A 27,793-nucleotide genomic window follows, 5' to 3' on the forward strand; every position below is an offset into this window, starting at 1 on the left:
TATAATTTTCCAAGTACAGATGGATGTGATGTGATTTCTAAAATACATAGTAATTTTCTAAGTCTCAGAGTCCACACTTGTAAAATGGAGGAATGCTTATCTCATACGTAGTTGAGAACATCACTTATTAGCTATGTGATCGTAGGTAAATGATCTAAGCTTTTTGATGAGTTATGGTGAGGATTAAGTGTCATAATCTATATGAACTGTATAGCACAGTGCCTGTTAATAATAAGCATCCAATGATTATTATTATTAACAATGACTTATATTAAGAAATGACATTAACAATGAAATTAGGTATTGGATGAGGAAGTGCTATAGAGGGATATTAATGTAAGGTATTGTTATTGTCACTATTATTATTATTAGAAGATAGAATAAAGGCCATAAATAAACTGTTATTAATACTAGAATAAAGACCTATAACTTAAATGAATCAAAAAGAAATTCCACAGGTGCTGGCCAGTGGCATAATGATTAATTTCTGGTGCTTGGCTTCTGGGCCTGGGGATTCACAGGTTGGTCCTGGGTGCAGACCTAGCATTACTCATCAAGCCATGCTGTGGTGGCATCCCACATAAAATAGAGGAAGATTGGCACAGATGTTAGTTTAGTAAAGAGGAAGATTGGCAACAAATGTTAGCTCAGCGGCAAGCTTCTTCAAGCAAAAAGAGGAAGATTGGCAACAGATGTTAGCTCAGGGACAATCCTCACAAAAACAAAAAACAAACAAAAAGAAATTCCACAGATATTCCAATATTTGGATGCACTATTACTAGTTGTATATATTATTATTATACATATTATTAGTGAACTAAGATTAAAACCTGGACTACAAGTCCCATCATCCTGTATGTCCTCTCACATATTGAGGAAAAAGAAAAAAAAAAAAATCACTGGACCCGGATGTAGGCAGAAAACCACATTTCCCAGGGTGCATCACTCCCACTTCGCCACATATATATATATTCCATCCGGGTTCTTCGAGATGCTGTTTGGCGACTCGTCGCCATTCCCGGAGCAGCTCGGCCTCGGCCTAGAGGCGAGTGTCCGTTGCCGTGTCGGAGACACCCGTCCCCGACACCAAGACAGCCAGCCCTCTCCCCTGCCCCGCGGCGGGAGAGCGTGTCCGGCCGGCCGGCGGGGCTCGCGCACCCTCTCTCGCCTCCCCTTCCCCCGCAGCCTCCGCCCCGCCAGGCCCGGCCCGGACCTCCGAGCCCCGGCCTCCTCCTCCTCCTCGGTCTCCGCCGCCGCCGGGCTCGACAGCCCCGCCTGCCGCTTCTCCTCCCAGTTTGAGAAGCCGAGGAAGGAAACAGGGAAAAATGTCGCCATGAAGGCCGAGAACCGCTGCCGCCGCCGACCCCCGCCGGCCCTGAACGCCATGAGCCTGGGTCCCCGCCGCGCCCGCTCCGCTCCGACCGCCGCCGCCGCCGAGGCCCCCGTTGATGCCGCAGAGCTCCCCCAACGCCGCCGCCACCGCCTCCGACATGGACAAGAACAGCGGCTCCAGCGGCTCCTCCGCCTCTTCGGGCAGCAGCAAAGGGCAACAGCCGCCCCGCTCCGCCTCGGCGGGGCCGGCCGGCGAGTCTAAACCCAAGAGCGGTAAGGGCGGGCTCCCAGGGCGGAGGGCAGGGAGGCGACTGTCTCTCCTGCTGGGGAGAGTCCTGGCGCTGGTGTTTGCTGGGTCAACTAGGGGCAAGCTCTGTTTTCTACTGTGGTTCCTTCCTTTCTCTCCCTGTCCGTGGCTCCAGTTGTTCACGTTTGACGCTTAGGGAGCACTGTGCCTCGTGGTTTACGTGCATCCTTGTATTAATCCTGGAAACAGCTCGGTGAAATAGGTGCTGTTCGTATCCCCATTTTGCGGGTGAGCAAACTGAGGTTCAGAAAAAAGGTAGGGTTTCCCAGCTCGTATGTGCCTCACAGCACGCCTTAAGACCTGCTGTATCTGACTCATCAGGCCACGCTCCTAAAACCACTAAGTTTTTCTACCCTTTAATGTTGAATTAGCACCGGATGCTGTTCAGATTTTAACAGAGAGTGGGGCCCAAGAAGTTTTCAAACTGAAATCTCGTTTAATAACCTGGCCCCAGATCCATCCCTCCGATGAAGAGGACTCGTCGTTGAAAGGCTTTGTCCCTTGTGGAGTAGTGGTTCAGAGCACAGGCTCTGAATTCAGTCATTTTAGGTTTGCCAGATCTTGAGTGGGTGCCTGAATTTCCTTACCTGGAAAGGGGGCGATAACGAGAATTAAATAAATTAACTTAGAAAACAAATGAACTAAGGACTTAGGAGAGTACCTGACACCTGTTACTCACCAAGTACACATCATGCCTATTTCCCTGTGTAGGGCTAGAGTAGTATCCTTTTCCGGGGAAGATTTTGTCATTTTTGTCATCATGCCATATTAAATTATGACCATCATGATAATAACTGCTGCCATTTATTGAGGGCTTACCCTGTCCGTGTACTGGGCTAGGTTTTACCTCTGTTATCAATACTCCAGTCCCTAACCTGGCCAGCAAGGTCGATTGTTCATCCAAAGAAGGAAAAAACTGAGAGGCCACGAGTTTAGGAGTTGGCAGAGCCTGGAGTTGAATGTTCTCCATTGTACTTCAAAGCCCTCGTACTAATCTCTGCTCTTTTGTATTGTGGTTGAATTAGCAGTAATAGGAGAATGTTTTCAGTGGGAGTGGGGATGTGTGACAGAGAGGGGAACGTTTGGAGTCCCCAAATGTGGAGGTCCAGTTGTTTAAAAGTTAAGATTAAAAACTGTAAGGCTGACTTAAAAACAAAAAGAAAAAAACAACGGTAAGGCTGCCTTGGGTTCAGAGTTTACCTGCTGGATATAGCAAACTTGTTTACCTGGTGTGCCGAGGACTTCTAGAGATTGCTTGTGGAACTCGGGTGGAGACCAGTTGTCTCGATAATAAATGAACACTTTAAATATCTAAGCAGGGGTTAGTGTGGACTCTGAGGCCACGACTGGCAGTATTATGTAGACCTATTTTGGGGTTTGGCACTTGTGTAGCTTTCTCACAGATCCCTCTAGAGATAGAGGGTGGCCAGTCCTCCTGGCCAGTACTGGAACTGGCTTAGAGTGGTCTGAATATTTCTCAGGGTAGTTGATAAGTAACTTTACTTTTGCACTCTATTCGTAGATGTAACGTTAAAGATTTTGGTCTTCCAGCTCTCTGAGTTTTCAGCTAATTTTTCTGGGGCTCCTGTTGAAGCCACTGATGTATAATCACGAGTCAGATGCCATAAGTATCTTAAGTTTATTCTTTAGTGAGGCAGTACGTGAAAGTTTGCAACAGCTCAAACAAAATAAAACAACAGTAAAACAGGCATTTAAAATATTTTACTCATGTTGTCCCTGACTTTGCATATGTTGATTGGTGGAACTAACTATGATTACTCAACAGGATGATAGAGAATTCTGTTGTAATTTGACCAAAGCTAATATTTGTCAGTGTCTATGTTTCAAAGAGACTTATATAGAATAAATATTGTTGGATTTCTTCTGACTAAAGTGATTTTTTTTTTGACAGTTAAATGGTATGAAATGCTCTTAAAACACTTGTTCACCTTCTTAATTGAAAGCTTCTGAGGAAGGAAATAAAAACGCATGTAAAAGACTTTTGGCTAGGTTTTATGAAATATACAAGTATGCCTTCTGGTAGCAATAATGTTTGTTGTTTTTTGAGGAAGACCAGCCCTCAGCTAACATCCGTGCCCATCTTCCTTGGCTTTATATGTGGGACAGCTGCCACAACATGGGTTCACAAGCCGTGCGTGGGTCCACACCTGGGATCTGAACCAGCGAACCCTGGCCACCAAAGTGGAACGTGTGAACCTCACCGCTGGGCCACTGGGCCAGCCCGGCCCTGGTAGCATTAGTTTTTGTTTAATATGTTTGTTAGAAACCTTGACCATGTTTGTCATTGCCACTGCCTACTTTTCTGGCTACTCCTATGTGTATTCCCTTACCAAAAAGGAAGGATAGGTTTGTAACTAAATACAGAGTTTTTCATCAACCATAATCCACTGCATTTAGGAACAAATTCAAAGGTGTAGTGGTAGAGATTAAAAATGGTTTTGCAAACTCTGGGTATTGGCTAATTTTTAAGATTGAACTGGAGGGTAGCGTATGCTGCCTAAAGAACATTATAGCTAGGACCGGTGCTGCCATAACAGCTATCATTCAGGACCTCTCACACAGTGACTTCTAGATGGTCGCTCTAACAAAAGGATAGACTTACATTCAGCATAATTCCTTAAAAAAGGTTTCTGTAGTATTTCAGAAGCTGACTCCACACTTGATGTACTTGGTTCTGCTTTGATTTGTTGAAAGGGCTTCTTGCATTTCAGAGTACTGAATTGAAGGAGGAACAGGAAGGGTAAGGTGAAAAGACGTAACTTGCCTTTCTTTTGTCAAAGTAACAAGAACAAGAGTTTTTCAATTTTTAAATATTTAATTACCTTTTCTTCTCTCCTTTCCCTTCCTCACGTAAAAAACAAACAAAAAAACCCCTCTGGTTTCTCTTCTCTAAACTCCCTGTACCATAAATGGTCATTTGCTTCCTAGCTGCGTGATTAACATTCTTGAGTCTTTGTTCCTGTGGCTGGCTTAAATTTGCCCTTCATGCACACAGGAATTAGGTAAATTTGGCTACAGGGATTTCTTGATCTTTCTGGCCAGAGCGGCATACCACGGTTTCTTTGCCTTGGCTAATTGCTTCAAACATTCACATAACATTCCTTTTCTTGGATATGTTCCTGCAGCTTTGTTCCAGAAGGGCTAAGATGCAGTTCTAAGAACATTCAACAGTAAATATCCTGGTGATAATAGCCCAGGAGAGAGAGGTGGGTTAGGATTTGGAGAAAGTTGTTTAGAAAGAGCAAAGAAAATAAAAAGAGGCAAGAGAGGGGCTAGGCAGTTTATGGGCAAGCGGTGGACCCTGGCCTGGAACCAGCCTCTTGCCCCGTCCCCCTGGGCAGGGGATGGTACTGCTCTGGAGGTTAAGGGAAGGTCAGGTATTATGCAGCAGTTATTTTGAGGTTGGTAATATGAAGCACTATCCTAGCACTCTTCCTCTTGTTCCGGTACCAGAAGCCAGGTTACTAGTGGTAATTGCCTTGAAGAATGCGTCTGAGCTGTAAATGGACCTGGAGGTTTTGATGGCTTTGGAAATTGAGGTGACTTGAAGCCTTCAATAAAAACTGCTTAGAGAAGAATTTTGGGGCCTCTTGGCTGGAGTCCTTGGTTTATATGGCTGTCTTGGAAGTCTAGTGGGTGCTCTTGACAGGAATGATTTAGATTAATTAATAATAGGCTTTCACATAATACCAGAAACCATGTACCAACCACTGTGGTAGGCATTTTACAGAAGTTTTCTCTTAATCTCCATGGCCCTGTGAGGAGGGAGAGGAGAGGATTAGCCCTATTTTACAGACAAGAAAACTGAGGCTTAGAAGGGTTAGGGTGATTTGTCCAGTGAATTCTTAAGTCCTAGGCAATATTTATAAATATAGTTGGTATAAATTCACTTAGCAAGCAGGTAACTGGCACGTGCATCATTCCTGATACCACCTCTCTCCCCCTTTCATTCAGAATTACTAATTTCAGCTGGATTCAATTTGTTGTCAGTTGGTTCTGTAGTAAGGCCATATGTCGCCCTTCCGGAGGTGCTTATCAACCACTCTGGACGATGGGTAAGCAACTTGTTTGTGATTACAGCATGAATCAGCAGCAGAAGCTTCTTGGCTGGTATTCTGACCTCTAGGGCTGTGCCACCTGTTAGAGAACTAGAGTTAGAAATGTTGATGATGCCAAAGTATTTCACTCTGGAAAAAAATTATGGCCTTTAATTTGGTAATAGGGTGAAGAGACTGAGATATGCTTGCTGTTATTTGATGGAGACCTTTCTGTTAGAGAAATGTGGAACAACTCAGACTCTGGGTTTAATTTTCAGATCTCTTACTTGTTAACTCTGGGGTCCTGAGTTCTGGATTTGAGCCGTTTAATTAATGGTCTTGTCCATTTCAGAATGTGTCTTGACAGTGGCTCCTGGCAGTTGTTCTCAGCTGTGGCTGTGTATCAGAATCTCCTGAGGACCTTTTGTTTTTTTTAATATTTTATTTATTTATTATTTTTCCTTTTTCTCCCCAAAGCCCCTCAGTACATAGTTGTGTATTTTAGTTGTGGGTCCTTCTAGTTTTGGTGTGTGGGCATGGCCTGATGAGCGGTGCCATGTTCGTGCCCAGGATCCGAACTGGCAAAGCCCTGGGCCGCCGAAGCAGAACTCGTGAACTCAACCACTCAGCCACAGGGCCAGCCCCCCTGAGGACCTGTTTTAAAAGTAGGAATGTGTGGGGCCCTTCTGTAGGGATTCTTTCTGATTCTTTAGGCCTAGGTTGGGCCCTTGGGCCCTGGGCATTCATGGTTTTAAAAATCTCTGCATGTGATTCTCTTGTGCAGCTGGGATTGAGAACCACTGCTCTGAAACTTAAAACTTTCAGCAGAGTATGTTTCTCCCAGGAACTGAACTTGACTTTTTGTCTGTTTTCCAAAATCTAAAGTAGGTGATCTCAGTTATCTCCTATCAGAGAAAGGAGGACAGATTCTACCCCTGAGTTATTCATGTGTATATCCTAAAGTTGTCTATTAAACATCTCAAAAACAGTACTCTAAATTTTATCTCTGGGTCCCAGGCCTGACTGTACCTTCAATCTTTATGTGCTTGTTGCCTGGGTCTTGAGATAAGAGCCAACCTCTCACTTTAGATGTCTGACATTATACCCTTGGGTAAGTGGAAGACAAGGTGAGGCCGTTGATTTTAGTAACTAAAATCATGAATCCCTGTGTGGTCAGCTGTTGTAATGTGCTTTAGAAATGAGCAGTTCACTGTCCATCAGAGGGCAGTTCTGTAAGCATTATGAAACCATTTCCTTGCCAGTGTGGTAATAAGTGAAGAAATGGAAACAGCCCTCTTGCTGAGTACCAGCTTACTTTCTTGAGCCCTCAAAGTGTAGAATCTGGCTTTATCTAAATCTGCAAATCATTAGGTGCTTGTCTTGAAAGCAACAGTTAGGGTCAAATGCAGGATCATCTGAAACAGTGTTGGGTAATGAGTTTTGGGGAATATGGGTTTTCTGTATATGCCTGTCCTCTTCATAAGACCTGACTTGTTCTCATGTAAAGTTAGCTAGGGTTCTGTATCCTTCTGAATTTTCTGTTTATTTGAAATCTTACTATAAACTATTTATGGGTTGAGGGTAAGGCAGAATTTGCGTGAGATCTGAAGCTTCACTTTCTAATTGTTACTGCTGATGCCATGTTTGACAGTAACTGTTGCTAACTGAAGTAGTAGGTACAAGTCTATTTCTTAAATTCTAACTTCAGATTAAACTCTGGTCACTTTCCCTAAGTAGGATTTAAAGGTAACTGCTAGGAGTGAACCTAGCCTGGTGGTGTTTGTGACCTTCGGTTCTCTGTTTACATTCCCATCATCTCACATGACTATTAGGTTGACTCTCAGGCTGCAGTTTGGTCAGGTTTGGAGAGGATGGCAGCACTCATTTATCCCATGTTGTTGACAAACTGCATGTGAAGTGACTGCTTTCAAAATTTGGACTCTGGTTTATCAGCTCACGTTTCCTTTTCTCTGGAGATATGCTTCACCTTGGATTTATTTAGTCTTCTGTAAAATAAGCTGACCATCTTGTCTAGAAGTAACTTCTTCTAGGTACTTACAGCTTTAAAAATTAGCCAAATAATAAGTATACAGAACAGTAATTTTGTATACTTAAGTCAGAATCTTAGAGGGTGAGGCCTGAGCACAGGAATCCCTTAGAAGCTCATCTGAGTGATTCCTATGAACTGGCAGGATTGAGAACCACTATATTAGGTAAAAGTCAATAGCTCCATTTCCCAAAATTAACTGTCATTAACAGCCTGCTGTGTTGCCTTTCCAGACATGTTTTTATTAATTATATATATATATTTTTTTTTAATTAATTTTTTTTGAGGAAGATTAGCCCTGAGCTAACTACTGCCAATCCTCCTCTTTTTGCTGAGGAAGACGGGCCCTGAGCTAACATCTGTGCCCATCTTCCTCTACTTCATACATGGGACGCCTACCACAGCATGGCTTTTGCCAAGCCGTGCCATGTCCTCACCCGGGATCCAAATCGGCGAACCCCAGGCGACCAAGAAGCAGAATGTGCGAACTTAACCGCTGTGCCACAGGGCTGGCCCCAAAGTTATGCATTTTTAAAATAAGCAAAGTTAGGCTGTATTTGGGGGGGAAAACTTTGTAGTTTCTGAGGCTCATGCTGGAATCCTCTTGACTTTGTAAAACATGCCCCCCCTTAAAGTTTGAGTGTGATCCTAATGGATTTTTTCCTTAAAAATTCCCCAACTTCCATTCTCTCTAAATTTTTGCTTGTAAAGCCATTAAACTAGTGTGAAGATTTAATTTGATCAGATTTCCCTGTTGAAATAAGACAAAATGGAGTGAGTGAAGGGACAAGAAAGGTAAATTAGTCTTTTTTTGCTCAAGGCCTAATTTGGGGACCTCTTTCACCTTTAGTTAGTTGTGTATGGTTCTCAGGTTTTATTTTGCCTTTTTTTTTTAAGCTGGTAAACTTTGGCACATGTTAAGTGTGTCTGGTCAGGGTTCTTTGTTCAATTTGGGACAGAATAATCTATGCAGTTCAGCTCCCCAGTAGAAAAAATGGGGCAAAGAATACAAACAAGCTCTTTGCACAAAATACAAATGGTCAACAGACTGAGAAAGTGTTTGTTGCTAGTCATCAGAGAAATTCAAATTTAAAGCAAGAAATTATTCTGAGCCTTCAATTTAAGAAAGTTTATCCAACTCAGTATTATCAAGAAGGTAGTAAACTAGATGTTTTCTCTTATAGTGTTGTTAGAATACAAACAAATTGGTGTAATGGTTCTAGAGAGCAACTTGAGGATGTGTAAAAGGCTTTAATGATCATACTTGATCTGCTAATTTAATTCCACTTTGAGAATTCTGCATAATCATACACGTAGGCCCCTGGGTAAAGAGGCTCCCAGTACTATTATATTAAATCAGCAAAAAATTAGAAGCCACCTAAATGTACAGCAATAGAGGATTGGTTATATTATGCTGTAAGCATGTGGTATGCAACAGTGCAGCCATTAATCATGCTTTTGAAGACTAGGGTGCATGAAAAAGCTCATGGAGTAATAGATAGAAGACAGTAAATCTTGTATGCCTCATTTTGTGGAAGACCTGTGGCAAGTGTATAAAATAGAGAGTAAAAGGAGATTAAACGCTGTTTATAGGTTCATATTCTTTGGGTCCTGGCAAACTTAGGTTATTCTTCTGGATTTCAAAATTGAACATATGTTCTTATAATTGGAGGAAAAAAGCAAGAAATATTTTTTAAAAGGGTATAACTCATGCTAATCTAATATGCTCTTAGAGCTCAACTTCTTTTGTTTTGTCAGTTTTTAGTAGCTTCTCAGTTGGAGCTTGAGAACATACATAAATATTGTTTTTTTGTTTTTATGTCTCTTGAACGTATCTGGTAGGGCCTGGGTCAAGCCGTTGCAGTGTAATAATTTAATGCTGTAATAATTTAAGGAGAATAATTTAAGGAGAATAGTATCTTCTGTCCTGCCTCCAGATAAAATGCTTTTCCCTGATACAGTCGTGCGCCACATAATGACGTGTCAGTCAACGACAGACTGCATATTCAGTGATGGTCCCATAAGAGAGTACCACATAGCCTAGGTGTATGGTAGGCTATACCACACTAGGTTTAGGATATACCGCACTAGGTAGGCTATACCACACTGGGCTAGGTTTGTGTAATATACTCTATGGTATTTGCACAGTGATGAAATTGCCTAATGACACGTTTCTCAGAACATATCCCTGTTGTTAAGCAAAGCATGACTGTATAGATAAGCTGTTCCCTTTCGTATCACTTCGTCTGAATGGACTTTTACAAGACCAGTGGTTAAGCTGTGTAAAAAAGAGACATTAAGAACTGAGAATCTATGTTGTTTGATCTATATTGTATTCATCTTGAGAGAAGGACCCTTTAGGCTTAAAAAAAAATCAAAACAAAACCCACCTACTAGGTGATGTCTTGCCCGAAGCACTAATGCTCTGGCCCAAACCCAGATTTCTTGGAGGCCAGGGAAGGGCCCATTTACCCTTGTTTAAACACAATTTTGTTGGGAGGTGGAGAGCAATTGGCCAAGACTATGTGTCATTTCTTAACTGATTCTTTTGCATTTCTTGCTTTCAGATGGAAAGAACTCAAATGGATCCAAGCGTTATAATCGCAAACGTGAACCTTCCTACCCCAAAAATGAAAATTTCAGCAACCAGTTCCGTCGCTCCAATTCACAGAAAAGCAAAACTTTTAACAAGATGCCTCCTCAAAGGGGCGGCGGCAGCAGCAAACTCTTTAGCTCTTCTTTTAATGGTGGAAGACGAGATGAGGTATGGAAGTTTAGAATGTTCTTTCTAGAACATAAGCATGAGGTCTGCTTTCTGCCCCTCCCCTGTCTGTCAGTAGTTGGGGAGGGAGGGAACAAGAGGTGGAAGAGTAAACAACCAAAGCAGTCTCAAGTAGTTGAGAATTAACAAGGTTTGGAACTTTGCCTCCTTGCTTCCCTTGAAGGTTATGAAAATTTCCTTGGAAGAGGAAGACATCATAATCATGGATTGTGAGAAATTACAGTAAATTTGGGGTACCTTAATTTGCAGAGTGGTTTTATTATCATTCTTGAATTATAGGTACCCTTTGGAATATTTAGGTAATAAGATGACATTAATTAATTAATCACGTTTGCTCTGTAGTATCTAGCAAAATGTAAAATACTATATCCTTAGTCATAGGCACTCTGATTTTAGTAGTCTTAGATATCTTCTGCAAGTGCATAAAGACTTGTACAAAGGAGTCTACTGCAGCATTGTTTGTAGGTGCAAAATTTAGGAAACGACCTGAATGCCATCAACAAAGGACTAGTTAAATAAATTATCCTGCTGTTTTAATGTTCCATACTATGTAACCATTATAAATAAGACAGATTTATTGAATACACTTATGGAAGAATTCATTCATTCACCAGAAATTTACTCCTCACCTACTGTGCACCAGGTACCATAGGAGTTTGGGATACAGCATTGAGTGGAACATTGTTCTTCAGGAGCTTATGTTCTAGTTTGGGGACACAGTAAACAAACTGTTATTTAATCTGATAGTAAGTGCTTATTGAATTAAAAAAAGTAAGACAGAGAAGTAAAGGGGTAGAGAGTAACAGGGAGTGCAGATTTAGAAGGTGGCTAAGGAAAGCTGCTCCGAGGATGAATTTTAAGTAGAGTTCTGAATGAAACAAGGGAGCACACCATACGGTTTTGACAAAAAGTGTCCTAGCCAGAAGGAGTAACAAGTGCAAGGGAGCAGAAGTGGTAATGTTTTTGGTGTGTCTGAGGTAAAGCAGGTAGGCTCCCATGGGTGGAGGAGAAGTAGAAATGAAGCCGAAGAATGGTAAGAGGGGTCAGATCATGTGGGGCTTTGAAGAACGTTGGCTTTTGTTCAGAGAGATGGGAAGCTACTGAGGGGTTTAAGAAGAGAAGTAAGGTAATCTGACTTGGAGTCTTAGAGGGAGGGAGACTAGTTAGGAGGCTATTAAGATGTTCCTGGTGAGAGTGATGGAAGCTTTGGAACAGCCATAGTGATGAGAGGTGATCAGATTTGGGGGGCTGTTTGAAGGTAGAGCCAACAGGATTTTTGAATATATTAGATGTGAGGTCTGAGCAGAGAAATGAATGACTAATATTTTTGGCAGGAGCCTAATTCAGGTACCATTTGCTGAAATAGGGAAGATTTCAAGAGGCATACAGGGTTTGGGGTGGAGGGGAGGGGATTTGAGGTAAAGCAAGTAGGCTACCATGGGTTGAGAAGTAGAAAATGAAGCCAAAGAACACACTACCATTTGGAATAACCTTTGGAAATGTTATATTTGCATTAGGTGCCTGTTAGATTTCTAAGTAGAGATAGGCTGTTAACTGAATCTGGAGTTCAAGGAGGAGACCCAGGCTGGAGAGCTGTCCGAATGCAGTTAGTGTTTGCCACTGTGGAACTAAGTGAGATCGTTAAGGAGTAAGTGTTGCAAAAAGGGAGTAGATTCAAGGACTGAGCCCCAAGTCCGGATGCTAAGGAACCAGCAAAAAGGGAGAAAGACAACTGAAAACCTTTTGGAGAAAGTGATCAGTTTTGTCCTGTGCAGCTGATAGGCTGAGTAAGATTAGGACTGAAAGTTGACCATTAGATTTGAAAATGTGAAGGTAGCTTGTTGGCTTTGAACTGCTTTGGTGGAGTGGTGAGGACAGACACCTCATTGGCATAGATTTAGAGAGAATGGGAGGATGGGAAGAAGAAACAGCAAGTCTGGACAGTACTTTGTGGTGGCTTTGCTCTAAAGGGGAGCAGAGAGGTAAGGCGGTGGCTTGCAGGAATGTGAGGTCAAGAGAGACTGTAAGGTTAGAGAAATTACAGCGGATCTCTGCTAGTGGGATTGTTCTGGCGAGAGGGAAAACGATGCAGAGGAAAGGGAGAATTGCTGGAACAAGGTCCTTGAGTTGGGATGTAGTGCACAAGTGGAGGAAGTTGGCTTAGATAGGAGCTTTGCCACTTCATCCAAGTAACGAGGAAGGCAGAATACTGCTAGGAGAGTGTAGGAGTCTTTTCTGATTGTTCTTATTGTCTCAGTGAAATATATAAGGTGAGCTGAGAGAGATGGTTTGGAAGCCTGAAGAATGAAGGAATTGTCTGGGTGACAAGGGGAATTATGGAGTACCGAAGCATAATAGGATTGTCGTATGACTGCCAGGCAGCATAAGGGTCTACTTTAGTGAGACTGGTCAGTGTGGTTGTGTTCTTTAGCCATGTTTAAATGCTCTGGTGCTGGTGTGGAATAGGCAGAGAGTTGGATTAATCAGGGGAAGGTTTTGTTGGGTGAGTACAGCTGACAAAGAAAAAGGGGCAATGGACCATAGGAATTAAGTCAAATAAGGAAAGAAAATTTAGGGGGTTGGATCACTGGTTTGGAGATCCCAGTGAGGGTGAAGAATTGTTGGAGTCAGGACTAAAGGGAACAAGCTAGGAAAGGAGTGAGTTGCTCTTTGGATCTAGGGTACACAGAATTAAGATGATGAAAGAGGTGCAGCTATTATCAGCATGGTCTAGACTTGAGAGCAGTGCTGTCCAGTAGAAATGTAAGCCACATATGTAATTTTAGTTTAGTTTAGTTTAATTATTTATTTAATTTACTTTTGGTGAGGAAAATTGGCCCTGAGCTAACATGTCTTGCTAATCTTCCTCTTTTTTGTACGTGGGATCCGCCACAGCATGACTTGATGAGCAGTGTGTAGGTCCACCCCCAGGATCTGAACCTGTGAACCTTGACCTGCCAAAGTAGAGCATGCGAACTTAACCACTACCCCACCTGGCCAGCCCTGCATGTGTAATTTTAAATTTTCTAGTTGCCCCGTTAAAAAAGTAAACTGGTCAGGGCCAGCCCCATGCCGAGTGGTTAAGTTTGTGCACTCTACTTCGGCAGCCCAGGGTTTTGCCAGTTTGAATCTTGGGCATGGTCGTGGCACCACTCATCAAGCCATGCTGAGGTGGCGTCCCACACGCCACAAGTGGAAGGTCCCACAACTAAAAATACATGACTGTGTACCAGGGGGCTTTGGGAGGAAAAGGAAAAATAAAAATAAAATCTTAAAAAAAATAAATAAATAAACTGGTCACATTATTTGAATATATTTAACCTAGTATAACTTAACATTTTTGACATAGCATTGTCCACATTTCAAGTGCTCAGTAGCCACATCTGGCTAGTAGTGGCTGCTGTATGGGACAGCACAGCTCTGGACAGTATGCCCCTGGGAATGGGTGGCTGAGGTAGGCTGGAGGGCAGGCTGACAGGAGAAGAGGAGGTCAAGGAACTGAGAGGTCAGTGTGTCGAAAGAAGAATCAGGAATTATGACGAGCAGTATTGGAGAGTGACAGTGGGCCAGCTAGGATAACGAGGTGAAGATAGAAGGTTGAGAATATAGGGCATTTTGTTGAGTGCGCACAAGCTCATATCTAAGTTTGGGGCATTGGAGGTGGAAGACTAGGGATTGCAGAGCCATATGGAGATGAGAGTTGAGGGGATGAGAGAAGGGATGACCTGGAAGTTTTGGGCTTCCTGTGGGTAAGTTACATAAACAGTCGGGGGGTGTTGTCTCCCAAGGTCTGTTAAGATAAAAGGAAATTGTTTAACTGTATCATATGCCACTCTTTGTATTTAATTGTAAAGGTCATATACTATAATTCTCTGTGCATAGAATATGTCAGAGGGTACATTGGTTGCCTCTGGAATAGAGGGTATCTTTCACCATATCCCTTTTTGTGCTCTTTAGATTCTTTACCACATAATGTGCAAGTGCTGCTTAGTAAACTCTAAATTTGACTTAGCAGCAAAAGCCTTAAATTTGCATTTCCTTTGATAATAATTCTTACTATACACTCAAAAAAAAAATTGTAGGTGCCCAAATAATTGTGCACAGAGATCTGTCCAAAAGTGTGTTTATCACAGCATTATTTTGTAACAGTGGAAAAGCTGTGGACAGTCTGTGTCCTAAGCTAGGGCATTATAGTATACCCATATAAAGTAATGGTATACAGCTATTTAAAATGAGTGTATACTAACATTTATGACATGGCAAAGTGTTTATGACGTTAAATGGAAAGTGGGATTAGAAAATACACGGAGTGACTTATAGCAGGTGTCTGTACCCTTTCAATCTGGGAATGTTAAGAGGGCTGAAAAAACCCCTACATGAGTTGTTCCATCTTGTGGGCAGTGGTATTTCTCGTATGTGATTTCTTGGTACTTTCTAAACTGTTTCTGAATCTACTGATTGGGTTTATTTCTGGACGCAGAGCTAGTCTGCCTACATGTTCTAATTCTGTCAGTTTTAATTAACAATGAATAGTGGTGTGTATCTTAGAAAGGAGGTCTCTGGCAGGATCCTGAAGGCTATAGCAGTTAGCAGTTGCCTCCAGAGTGTAGTTCCACAGACTCACTTTGCCAGAAACAAACCAGAGAACAAGTAGCTAATGAGTGAAGGTGTAGGAGTCCTGTGGGGCTGTCAGAAGATCAACCCAGTCAGTAAGTCTTTGTGCTTGAAGATAGGTAGAGGAGTTCATACTGGCTTTTGTCATTTAATGCTTATTTGCCACTTAGTAGGGCAGACTAAACAGTTTAAGTAATCGTATGTTAAAGGCTCTTTTTCCCCTCCCACTCCCATCAAGATCTGGAGTAGACTTTTGCATGACCCCTTCCTAGAAAGATTGTTTACTTTAAGCCTGTGTTTTATTTAGTTAATATTTTAAGCCATTTAGAAGGAGGCGTTGTGCTGGATTCTGCTATAAATCAGTGTCTTCCTAATCTAAAATGCTCTGATTCATTCTCATTCTCCCTAGGTAGCAGAGGCTCAACGGGCAGAGTTTAGCCCTGCCCAGTTCTCTGGTCCTAAGAAGATCAACCTGAACCACTTGTTGAATTTCACTTTTGAACCCCGTGGCCAGGCGGGTCACTTTGAAGGCACTGGACATGGCAGCTGGGGAAAAAGGAACAAGTGGGGCCATAAGCCTTTTAACAAGGAACTCTTTTTGCAGGCCAAGTGAGTATGGCTCCTGTTAGGAGGAAAGTGAAATTGAGCTGTGGGCAGTTGTGCTGAGAAGAGGCTTCCTTTAAACAAACACTATGGGAGAGAGGCAGAAAGGGAGGTGATCTGGTTCTTTTTCCTTTTTTTCTCTTCTTTTTTTTTTGCAAGTGTTGAAAACCTACTTGCCAAATGGATATTCTCAGTACTTAAAAGAATAGAATGCATGGGCCAGCCTAGTGGTGTAGTGGTCAAGTTTGTGTGCTTCACTTCACTGGTCTCGGGTTTGGATCCTGGGCACAGACCTACATACCACTCATCAAGCCATGCCGTGGTGGTGTCCCACATGCAAAATAGAGGAAAATTGGCATGGATGTTAGCTCAGTGACAGTCTTCCTCAAGCAAAAAGAGGAAGATTGGCAACAGATAGAAGCTCAGAGCTAATCTTCCTCACCAAAAAAAAAATATATATATAATGCTTAAGTAAATAAATTAATGCTAAAATTAAATAAAGCTTTAGTATCATGATGAGGCAGTAAAAGTGTTGGCTTTGGAATTGGACCTAGAATTGAATCTTGTTTTGGCCTTTGACCTTGAGTAATTTCCCTAACCACTTTGAGATTCAGCTTCTCCTCTGTAAAGGAGGAGAAATAAGGGAGAATTGAATGACAAGTTGGAGTGCTTGGCATGCATTTGCTCAAATACTGGTTCCCTTTTGTTTGCTTTTGTGTGGCATTAGTTACAATGTAAGATTTGACTGTGGGTCTAGACTGAAGTAAGCACTTAGTCCTTCATATTTGAGAACAGTCCTTACTACTGCCTTGAGGACTAGCTGTTTTCTGGGGTTTCTGGGAGTGTAGGAGTAAATCTGCTGGTTGATGGAACCAAAGTCTGGGTTACTTTTAGTTCGGGGGGGCCTGCAGGCAGCTTGGCTGGATTTGGAAACAGAAGAAACAGAGTTCATGGATTTAGACTCCTACCCACTGAGTCTTGGATTCCCTCCAGAGCCAGGGCTCAGAACTGAGGCTGATGTCCTAGTTCAGTGTTATACAAACCATGGCTGCTAATGGCCTGCATTTGATTTCTAAGTGAAGAGATGATGAATTTCCACTGAGGACTTGTTGGTCGATTCTGACAGTCTGCCTTTTCCCTGTCTTCCTCCCTATTTCCAGCTGCCAGTTTGTGGTGTCTGAAGACCAAGACTACACAGCTCATTTTGCTGATCCCGATACCTTAGTCAACTGGGACTTTGTGGAACAAGTGGTGAGTAGCTTAGTTAAGCTTATAAGCAGTTAGTGGGAGAGAGAACTAAAGAAAGGGACTGTGATGACAAAGCCGCTCTTGGCTGGGTTCACTGCTGATACCCTTTTCTACATGGCCTGACTGTAGACTTTTCTGAAGGGATCAGCCCTGGAGCTCGTTTTGTGCTCTCTAATTGGCGCTGGCCTGCAGGATTGGGGAGTTGGAGGGCTCTGATCTGAAGGTATAAAAGCAGTGCTATCTACGACTTCTCTCTCCTGGGAAGTAGAAGCAGGGGAATATGTGAGGGACTCTGGTTACCATCCTGACCCAGGGTGGGCTCGTTAGATGGACATGGCTTCATTGGTAGCCTTTGTAGTCATCAGTATCAAATCAGGCCTCATCCTTGTGGCAGGTGAATGAGCCACACTGCTGCACTTCTGTCCAAGGCACTGCTGTATTTGTTTTCTGTTGAAGTTATGAGCTCTGGGTATCCCCTTGCTGCTCCTGGGTTATATGATTTCGAATGATGGGCCCTAAAGCCTGGACTCCTGTTACTGGGAAAATTCATGAAATTCATCTGAGAATGACATAGAAAGCCTGTGAAACTTGTTTTATATGCATTGGTTTAAAAAAAAATAGAGACTCATAAAAAGTAAAAGTCTAATTGACCCCTCCATTGGAAATTACTGGTACGTTACTTCTAGACCCTTTTTATGCCCTTATGTATGTACATGTACATATAAATCTTTTTTTGTAAATGAGATCATAGAGTGATTTGTCATTTTTTTTCTTTAATATAGAATCCTGAAAACCTGTTATGTAGTTGTTTTATTATATTAAGCCATTATTATGGTTACCGTAATGATTTACCTAAGGTGCTATCATACATATACCTGCATTAGTGAACAATTTTATGAAGATGTGTTGAATAGAGGTATACACGGTTGGAAATGGGAGAGGAAAGGCTTTACCTTTGACAATCCCTGGTCAGTTCTGAAAGTTGTGTAACTTGTGGCGGTGATTTGTTTCAGCGCATATGCAGCCATGAAGTGCCGTCTTGCCCAATATGCCTATATCCACCTACTGCAGCCAAGATCACCCGTTGTGGACACATCTTTTGCTGGGCATGCATCCTGCATTATCTTTCACTGAGTGAGAAGACCTGGAGTAAATGTCCTATCTGTTACAGTTCTGTGCATAAGAAGGATCTCAAGAGGTGAGATTGAGACATTTGCTAGATTAGACCCCAGCATGTTAACTCCTTGCCTTGCTGCATCTAAATGTCCACGTTACAGTGTTGTTGCCACAGAGTCGCGTCAGTATGTTGTTGGTGACACCATTACGATGCAGCTGATGAAGAGGGAGAAAGGGGTGTTGGTGGCCTTGCCCAAATCCAAATGGGTGAATGTAGACCATCCTATTCATCTAGGAGGTGAGTTCCATTAATTCTGGGGGTAAGTAATCCTGGGTACGCCCTTTAAGGCTACTGAACATGTCTTTCTAGTGTCATAAATGTAGCCTTTGGGCAAGCCAGTTCTAGCATTTCCACATTAGTCGTAGGATTCCTGTACGTTAGGGAAGAGTTTGGTTTACCTCTTGGGTTCAAGTTTGGTTCAGTTATGTATCTTAATTTTTCATATTATAACACTTTGTTGAACAGTGTCTGGCACTGTGCTGGTCTTGGGGATTCTACAGTCAGCCAGTCTTGGCACCTCAGTAGTCTAATAGAAGAGACAGACTGGCATCTAAGCAATTAGGGTATAGAGTGTGACAAGTGCTTACAGTGGAGAAAGGGCAAGGGGTTTCGTTCCCTATATTTCATGCAGAAATGAGCTTTGGATTAAAGTGGCATTTCAATCTCTGGGGAAAAGAGATTTCTCAATAAATGGTATTGAAACAATCAGGTCTTCATATAGGAAAAAATAAAATTGGATCCTCATCTCATACCATTCATAAAAATCAATTCCAGATGGATTGGAGAATTAAATGTAAAAAGTCCGAAACTTTTAAACTTTTAAAAGAGAACATGGGACGATATCTTTTTGAATCCTTAAGTATGGGTGGATTTTTGAACCAGGCTGAAAACATAGATATCATAAAAGGAAAGAATGATAAATTTGATTTACCAACAATGAAATCTGACAAGATTCCTCAGTCAACAGGTGATAAATAAACTAAAGGAAGATTTACACATTTAAAACTAAAGATTAAAATTCAGGACATACAGATGTCCTGTAGATTAAATTAACAACCTAGTAGAAGAAAGGGCTAAGCATGTGACAGAGCATTTCTCAGAAGAGGATATCGAATAACCTCTAAGTATCTACAGAGATTTAACTTTGCCAAGAGTTATGCAAATCAAAATGCCCATTAGATTGATGCAATAAAAAAAAAAAATTGGTAACACTGGGTTCCTGCAGCGGTTGGGGAAATGAGTACTCTTGTTTTTGTGGGAAATGTAAATCAATATAGCCTTTTAGGGGAGCAATTTGGTAGTATTTAACAGATTCACAACCTTTGATCCAGCATTTATACTTAAATATCGTAAAGAAACCATTTGTATCAAGGAGCATGTGTAAGGGTTTTCTGTTACAATGTAATAGAAATTGGCAATAACCTAAGTGTTCCCTAAAGAACTTAGTTATTAGAGGATATCATACTTTGGAACACTACATAGAAAGTAAACATGAGATAGATCTCTGTATTAACGTTTTGAAAGATTTTAAGACACATTGAGTGAAAAATAAACTGTAGAACAAAATTCACAGTTATCATTTATGGAAAAGCCTTTATTTCTGTGAACATGGGTATATAAACGAATAGAAAAAGGTTTGAAGGATACATGTTCAAATTTGTAAATGGTTATCTCTGGGTGGCTGCTAGGATGATAGGGTGGGAATACATAGGGCCTTTCAAGGGGTCTCAAAAGATAAGATTGTTTAAAACTTTTTCAAAAGTATAGAAAATATGGGGGAACAGAAGGAAAGGAAGTAAATCATCCATGATCCTTTTACCAAGAGGTACTCCAAAATGTTAAATATTGTATATACAAATGTATATTTTTGTTAGATTGGGGTTAAGTTTTCTAGTCTGCCATCTGCTTTTTTTCCCATATAATGTGGGTATTTCTCCATGTCACTAAAGCTCCCTTCTTAGAAAACTTTTTTAATGTCAACAAAATTCTCTTTAATGAGTATACCATCATGTCATTAATCATTTCTTTATTGTTGGACTTATGGTTGGTTGCAGGTTGTCTGATATTACAGACAATGCTGTAATTAATGAACATTGACTAAATTTTTGGCTGTATCTTTGGTTTTCTTAGGATAGATTCTGTGTATTATGGGGTCAGAGTTATGAACCTTAAAGTCATTGCTAAATTATTTTCTAGGCAATCATACTAAATCAGTCCATGTTCACCTTAGGAACAAAGCTGTGTATGAAAGCTCCTGTTGAGCCGCGCCATTGCCAGCTTTGACTGTTGCGTTTCTGTAATCTTGCTGGCTTTCTTGTAGATGAACAGCACAGCCAGTACTCCAAGTTGCTGCTGGCCTCTAAGGAGCAGGTGCTGCGCCGGGTCGTTCAGGAAGAGAAAGTAGCACTTGAGCAGCAGCTGGCAGAGGAGAAGCACACTCCCGAGTCCTGCTTTATTGAGGCAGCTATCCAGGAGCTCAAGGTGAGAGGATGCACTGGAAACGGGGTGAAATGGTGGGGACTGGTTACTTCAACCCCACGTTTAAGACAATAAGCAGGGAATGGCTCAAATAGCCAATTTTGCTCTGGGCTTTGGTGATGGGAGGGAAGGGCTGACCTTGTAGTTTTTAAAGCACTCTTTGAAACTGAAAGGAACAAGTTAAGATGATCTTATAACTAATAGTCACACTGGAGTTTCTTAGGTTAGGCAAGATAGGTTTTTTTGTGTTCCAGGAAAACACTTGGATTTATTTTTAGAGATGTTTTGTTTGAGGGACATTGTGGAGAAAGTATTACGGCTTACCCAGCAGGCCCTATCAATACCTGCTGAGGCTCTTGGAGCAGCAAGAATTACCCAAATACAGATTCCCTGTGTCCCGTATCCTGCAACAGGGATTTGCAAGCTTTAACAAGCATCAGAATGACTGCTTGTTGGGCTCCATCCTGAGAGATTGATTAAGCAGGTCTGGGCTCAGTAGGCTCGATAATTTGCAATATAACAAGTTCCAGGGTGCTTCTGATGCTGCTCATCCCCAAACTACATTCTGAGAATCACTGATCTGCATCAGAACAGTGGAAGCCCTCATTTATTGAGTGATTGGTATGTGACAGGCCCTGTGCTAACATACTGTACTTAGATTTATCTCACTTTCATATCCTGCTGTGGTAGATAATAACTGTTCCCTTTTCAGGGATGAGGAAGTGGAATCATGGGTTAGGTAATTTGGTTGAGGACACACAACTAATAAGAGGTGAAGCTGGTATTTAAATTTCTATCTCTGACTCCTAAGTCGTCCTTGGGCAGGGTCCTATGTGTTTAGCTCGTATTTTCTTTCTGCAGTGCAGAGTATTTGTTCAAATGCATTTCAGGTAGAAGAAAAGCTACACAGAAGTAGAGCTGTCCAGGTTGATTTGGGAGTTGGCCAAACCCTTGCCTCCTGCCCTGGGGCTCTCTCTGGGCATAGTTTGTAAAAACTAGAAGACTAGTTCTCTGTTCTTGGATTTCTGTTCAGGAAGCTTTTGTGTAGTGTTGTCATTGTCAGAGAGTCTAAGCAGAATACCATCCCACTTCAGTACTAGGTGCTTTTTGCTTCCTGTTTCCCTTAAAGATTGAGTATTTTAAGTACTTAAACCCTTTCCATTGCGTCTTGTTGCCTTTTAACTTTTGCTCCTGTTGAGAGAATAAGCTATTGTAAGCCCTTGCCTTTCAAACTAAGTGTGTTTCTGGAAACTTAACTTTCTCTGCTCTTCTTTCTGGTGGTCTAGACTCGGGAAGAGGCTCTGTCAGGATCCGCTGAAAGCAGAGGGGAGGTGACTGGTGTTGTGGCTGCTCTGGAACAACTGGTGCTGATGGCTCCCTTGGCAAAGGAGTCTGTTTTTCAACCTAGGAAGGTTAGTGTGTCCCTGTTACAGACTAAACTGCTCTCATTCCTCAAATGCTGCTGTTGAGCTGGTCGGCTCTGTTGTGAGATCTGAACTTTCTTGGGAGAAGGGACTATATTTCCTGTGTGTTTGTTAGTTCTTTCCTCAGGGGTGTTAAATCAGTAAATGTGACAGCTAAGATAAACATCCAGAGAGCTTGGTTCCTGTGCCTACCTTTGCCACATGTACTTTCTGTTGACCTAGAATTTGTCCCAACAGGGCGTGCTAGAGTATCTATCTGCTTTTGATGAAGAAACCACTGAAGTTTGCTCCTTGGGCTCTCCTTCTCGCCCTCTTGCTCTCCCTCTGGTAGAGGAAGAGGAAGCAATGTCTGAACTAGAGCCTGAGGGGTTGTCAGAGGCCTGTGATGACTCGGAGTTAGCAGATGACACCCTTGGCGAGGGGACCATTTGTACTGAGTCCAGCCAGCAGGAGCCCATCACCAAGCCAGGCTTCACACACATGAGCTGCTCTCCTTGTTACTACTTTTACCAAGGTGAGGGTTCTTCAGAAGGAAGGCTGGGTTGCTACAGAGATGTTTCAGAGAGATAACTTGGCTCTCTAGGCAGAAGGAGATGTTGGCATTAGATTTTGGGCCCTTGAATCTGTTGTGCCTCTTGGCTTGGGGAGGGAGAGGCAGGCATAGCTATAAGGAGGGCCCTGTCTTTGAGGACTGGCCAAGATGCTGTATGATAGAGCCATTTGTCTTCAGCGGAGGACGGGCAGCACATGTTCCTGCACCCTGTGAATGTGCGCTGCCTGGTGCGGGAGTATGGCAGCCTGGAGCAGAGCCCTGAGAAGATCTCGGCCACGGTGGTGGAGATCGCTGGGTACTCCATGTCTGAGGTAAGGGCCTTCGTTTAGAGGTGGAGGGTCGGGGAGTGGCATTAACCTAATCTCTTTGAGGTGGGCCCAGCCAACCCAAATCCACAAACCTTCAAGTCCCTTAGTTTTTGTATTTTTAAGTCTATTTTTGTCAGTGATGGTGCCCACGAATTTTTTGAAAGTTAAATGGTGCTCCCTTACCATGCTAGGGTTCTGTTAAGTCAGTGACCACTGCTCTCTGCTTTGCAAGTTCACTTACTGTGGTTTGGGAGTATAGGTATCTCCTATTTCTGTTGAAGATGAGTTTGTTTTTATTTCTCTTTCTCCTTATTGCTTGAGAAGACCGTCCAAGAAAACAAGAAGTCCTTTGAGGTTTTAAGCTAGCTTACACAAGCTTGAGATGCATTTTTGGCTTAGCAGATACCTGTGAATTATTGTCTGATAATTTACATATGTGAATTTTTGCCCTTTGAGAGTTATCCCTGTATTGATCATAAATTTGTTATCAGCCTCAAATTTATAGACTTTCTGAGTGCTATAAACTTTTCGTAAAACATAGAAAAACAATAGAAAAGAAAATTAAACTTAAATTGATGGGCTTCATTTTTTACTGTTTTAGGCCAAACTTCATTCAGTAGGGAAATCTGTTTTATCTGCCTTCTCAGTTATCATTAATTCTGTCAGTGGTTCCCAGATTTTTGGCCAACAAATAACTCGTTATCGTCCCCTCAGTCATGGACCCCAGAAAGTCAGAAACAACTGATCAGCTTTAGATTATTTACTACCAGACTTGATTCATTCATTTGCAGCACAAACCAAAAAACTGCTTGTTCTACCTTATTGAAGGTTAATTGACAATTTCCATTTGGCTTTTCAAAATGGTGATGATGTGAGCACTACTCTTTGAGCCCTAGTGCTGTCTGTGAGGGTGTGTACACAGTTGGATATGGGGTGGGAATCTGCTCTCAGAGTTAGGCCTGGTCTTAGTTGAGTGTTGCTCCCTTTTCCACTGTAGGATGTTCGACAGCGTCACAGATATCTCTCTCACTTGCCACTCACCTGTGAGTTCAGCATCTGTGAACTGGCTCTGCAGCCTCCTCTGGTCTCTAAGGAAACCCTGGAGATATTCTCAGGTGAGAATGCCCCTACTTTGCTTCTCTTTATAAGTGAGGTTCAGGGATTCTTGTGGCTAGAAACCCAGTGTGGGAGGCATTATGGAGCTGTGTCATTAGTCTCAGTGCCTCCTGATACACTCCATCCATTCATCCAGTCCACCTGGGCCCACTTGTATAGCTACGGCCACATAAGTCACATTAGTCAACTGGGAGGGGTTAATGGTCAGGTTGTCTGCCCCCTCACAATCCGACCAACCTGCAGATGACATTGAGAAGAGGAAGCGTCAGCGCCAGAAGAAGGCTCGGGAGGAACGCCGCCGAGAGCGCAGAATTGAGATGGAGGAGAACAAGAAACAGGGCAAGTGTAAGTTCAGGAACTTGCGTTTTTGACTAGTTCGGCTGTGCATCATTGTAGAGGGGCTCAGTGCCCAGGCCCAGGAGCCAGACTGCTTGGGTTCCTATCTCAGCTCCTCCTCTTAAATGTGAATTGTAACAGTACCTCCTTCATAGACTTACCTGAGAATTAAGTGAGTTAATGCGGGTCATTGTAAGGAGTAAGATTAAATTCATCTTTGGCATAGTGGGTGAAAAAACCTGTCCTGAGGAAGGGAATAGGAGATCAGCTGAGTGGTGGGGATAATTGTCCCACGTGCTCTCAGGATGGATCATCAACCACACCTTTGACTCTCAAAGGGACATCTATACACAGCAAGTCTGCCAAGAGAGTCTGAGATAGTAGAAACCTTGAAAAACTAGGAAATATATGCAGGAAGTTAGATTTAAGAGCTCTTTCATACTAATAATCACAGGGTTTTTTGATCTGGTTCTCCAGCATAAGCTTCATTGAACCCAGGAGATTAGTGTGACATGAGGGCCTAGTTACCCTCCAGAAAAAAGGAATTGAGTCTTTGGCTAGGGAAAGGACTTAGCTATTTTTCACTCCATATTGTATGGTAGACATGAATTTTACTTCTCCACCTGGGATAAGTATATAGCTGGGGTCCCAATGCTGTGTAGCTTTTTGGCACGAGTCTTAAAAGTTTGAGAAAATTGGTGTTTCAGGAACAGGTCTTTTTTGTTTTAATTTTTTTTATTATGGAAGTATTCAAACACAGGTATATAGAACAGAATAATTTACCCCCATGTTTATCACCCAGCTTCAATTACAAATTATTAGAACAAGGCTTTTATATTAAACAAAGTCATATTATAAAATGACAGTTATTATAAATTTGGGTTTTAAAACTTCTGTCTACATCCTTCAAACCCCAGGGGATTCATATTGGCTGTCCTCAACTGTTAGAAAAGATTTGAGAAGTTCTGTAGGTGGGCCTACTGTTCTCTTTCTTTTGCAGACCCAGAAGTCCACATTCCCTTAGAGAATCTGCAGCAGTTTCCTGCCTTCAATTCCTATACCTGCTCCTCCGATTCTGCTTTGGGTCCCACCAGCACCGAGGGCCATGGGGCCCTCTCCATTTCTCCTCTTAGCAGAAGTCCGGGTTCCCAAGCAGGTAAATACAGTTGAGCTTTAAAGAATGAAGTCGGTCATCAGCCACAGATCTACCCTAGCGTCTGAATTTACATCCCTTCTACTCGGCAAGGTGGGGTCTTTAGGTGATTAACCTTACTTCGGGTAGTTTATATATTCCTGAGGTACATCAAATTCTTGCCATTTGCTTCACCTTTCTTATTGGCTGTATTGACTACTTTATGGCCTGCCAGCTTCTAAAAACTCAAGGCAGCTCATATGGCAGATGGTTGAACCTAGATTCTTCCCTGCAACCCAGCTGTCTTACTTCTAGTTTTTACTTTTACTCCCCCTGTATGCTTAAGCATCTTTGTATGTGTCTCCTTATTGTAGCATTATTTATAATAGCAAGGAAAAAAGACACAGCCTGCAAAGTCTACTGGTAGGGAAATGGCTAAGTTATAGCATTTATGCTATAAAATACTTTACATGTATTGAAGAAAGAAATAGCTCTCTTCATGAACTAATAGGTAGATCTTTAAGATAAAGGAAGTTGTAGAACAAGACAAAACATGATACCATTTGTGGGTTTAAAAAAACACAAAGGGGCTGGCCCAGTGGCATAGTGGTTGAGTTTGTGTGCTCTGCTTTGGTAGCGTGGGGTTCTTGGATTCAGATCCTGTGCGCGGACCCCATTGCTCGTCAAGCCACACTGTGGCAGTGTCCCACATACAAAATAGAGGAAGATTGGCACAGATGTTAGCTCAGGTGCCAATCTTTAAAAAAAAAAAAAAAAGACTGAGAGGTGGTTCAAAGGGGTCTTTAGACTTTTAAAAATGTGGGGTTTTTTTAAGATTGGCACCTAAGCTAACAACTGTTGCCAATCTTTTTAAAATTTTTTTCCTGCTTTTTCTCCCCCAGTGCCCTCAGTACATAGTTGTATATTTTAGTTGTGGGTTCTTCCAGTTGTGGCATGTGAGATGCTGCCTCAGTGTGGCCTGATGAGCGGTGCCATGTCTGCACCCAAGATCCAAACTAGTGAAACCCTGGGCTGCTGAAACGGAGTGCGCGAACTTAACCACTTGACCACGAGGCCGACCCCAGAAAATGCTTTTTCTTATATAAAGAGAATGTATTAATGTGTTATGAAATGAATGCTTAAGAGTTACTGTAATTTCAGAGAGCTATCTTGTCTGATCTCATCCAGATGGCAGATGGTTTTTGATACTTAAAGTTTATTTCACTGTCAGGCATTTTAAACAAAATGTCCAAGATCAGAATATGTAAAACTTTTGGTGATCCTTGTGATGATCATATGCCTATCACTTTGCAGATTAGGAGCCTGAGGCTAAGGCAAGCACTTAGTGGCTGGGACGGGGAGTATTACCTGTATCTTGAGGGCTGCACCACCTATATGCTCTTCAGTTTAACTAAGAAGAGAGCTGCTGGACAAAGGAATATGAGCAGAACATGGACATTGTGATACAAAGATTGTGTTTTCATGTACTAGCTTTTCTGAACGCATATGGGCTTTAATGTTGTTTGGGCAAGAGCACTTGGATGGTCCTAGGAATGAGGTACTAAGCAGCCCTGGCTGCCTAGGGCCTGCTACTGGGAGAGTGAATAGGCTTCTCCCTCCCAGCAGTGGTCAGGGCAGTAGGTAGACCAATCTGCGGAAATGTTCAATGCTAGGTCAGAAAGAATGGAGAAGACTATTACCTAGGCAGTATCAGGGAAAAGCTTACTTCTTCATGCTGGGTTTTGTTGATGTGTGTTTTGGATTCTACCTGAATATTCCCAGATTGTAGATATCTGCTGGCTGGAACATAAGGCTGACCTGATTAAATTTATATCTTTTCTTGGAGCTTTTTCATCCACATAAAACCAGTCCATGGCAGTCCAATACCTAGGCCTTGAGAGCCAGCTCATGTGTGAAGGGTTTTTTTATTGTGAGAATAGATTCTGCCATGCCTTCTAGTATTGTTGTAACCACTAAACTTTTCTCTCCGTATATATATAATAGGCCACGTTCTTGGCCTTGTAAGAATGTGGCAGAGTTGAAGTTGGATCAAGGTTTGTTTTTGAAGTGGGGTTGGTAATTATCCAGACCTGGTTCAGGGTTCATGTCTCCTTTCTTGTTAAGAGGATACTAACTCTTTGGAATTTGTATAATGAGGTTTCTCGTTCCCTTTCAGACTTTCTGCTGACCCCTCTGTCACCCACTGCCAGTCAGGGCAGTTCTTCATTCTGCGTTGGCAGTCTGGAAGAAGACTCTCCCTTCCCTTCCTTTGCCCAGG

The 27,793-nt window shown here is 42.3% G+C and overlaps 1 protein-coding gene across 2 annotated transcripts in view; it reads left to right on the forward strand.

Moving 5' to 3' along the window:
- Positions 1-946: 946 nt before the first annotated feature.
- RNF10 (ring finger protein 10) overlaps positions 947-27,793 on the forward strand; it is a 30,896-nt gene continuing 4,049 nt past the window's right edge. The window contains exons 1-14 of one of the 2 annotated variants that reach the window (XM_014862463.3): positions 947-1,605; positions 10,312-10,508; positions 15,550-15,749; positions 16,904-16,994; positions 18,005-18,189; positions 18,269-18,405; positions 20,489-20,649; positions 21,933-22,058; positions 22,308-22,584; positions 22,801-22,934; positions 23,929-24,046; positions 24,291-24,392; positions 25,384-25,539; positions 27,692-27,792. In XM_014862463.3, the coding sequence (XP_014717949.1) occupies positions 1,449-1,605; positions 10,312-10,508; positions 15,550-15,749; positions 16,904-16,994; positions 18,005-18,189; positions 18,269-18,405; positions 20,489-20,649; positions 21,933-22,058; positions 22,308-22,584; positions 22,801-22,934; positions 23,929-24,046; positions 24,291-24,392; positions 25,384-25,539; positions 27,692-27,792 (2,142 nt within the window). In that variant the 5' untranslated portion in view covers positions 947-1,448. The remainder of the gene's footprint in view (positions 1,606-10,311; positions 10,509-15,549; positions 15,750-16,903; positions 16,995-18,004; positions 18,190-18,268; positions 18,406-20,488; positions 20,650-21,932; positions 22,059-22,307; positions 22,585-22,800; positions 22,935-23,928; positions 24,047-24,290; positions 24,393-25,383; positions 25,540-27,691; position 27,793) is intronic. The other variant, XM_070516191.1, reaches the window with a different exon arrangement.

Source organism: Equus asinus, chromosome 8 (assembly GCF_041296235.1).
Source record: "Equus asinus isolate D_3611 breed Donkey chromosome 8, EquAss-T2T_v2, whole genome shotgun sequence".
Taxonomy (NCBI): domain Eukaryota; kingdom Metazoa; phylum Chordata; class Mammalia; order Perissodactyla; family Equidae; genus Equus; species Equus asinus.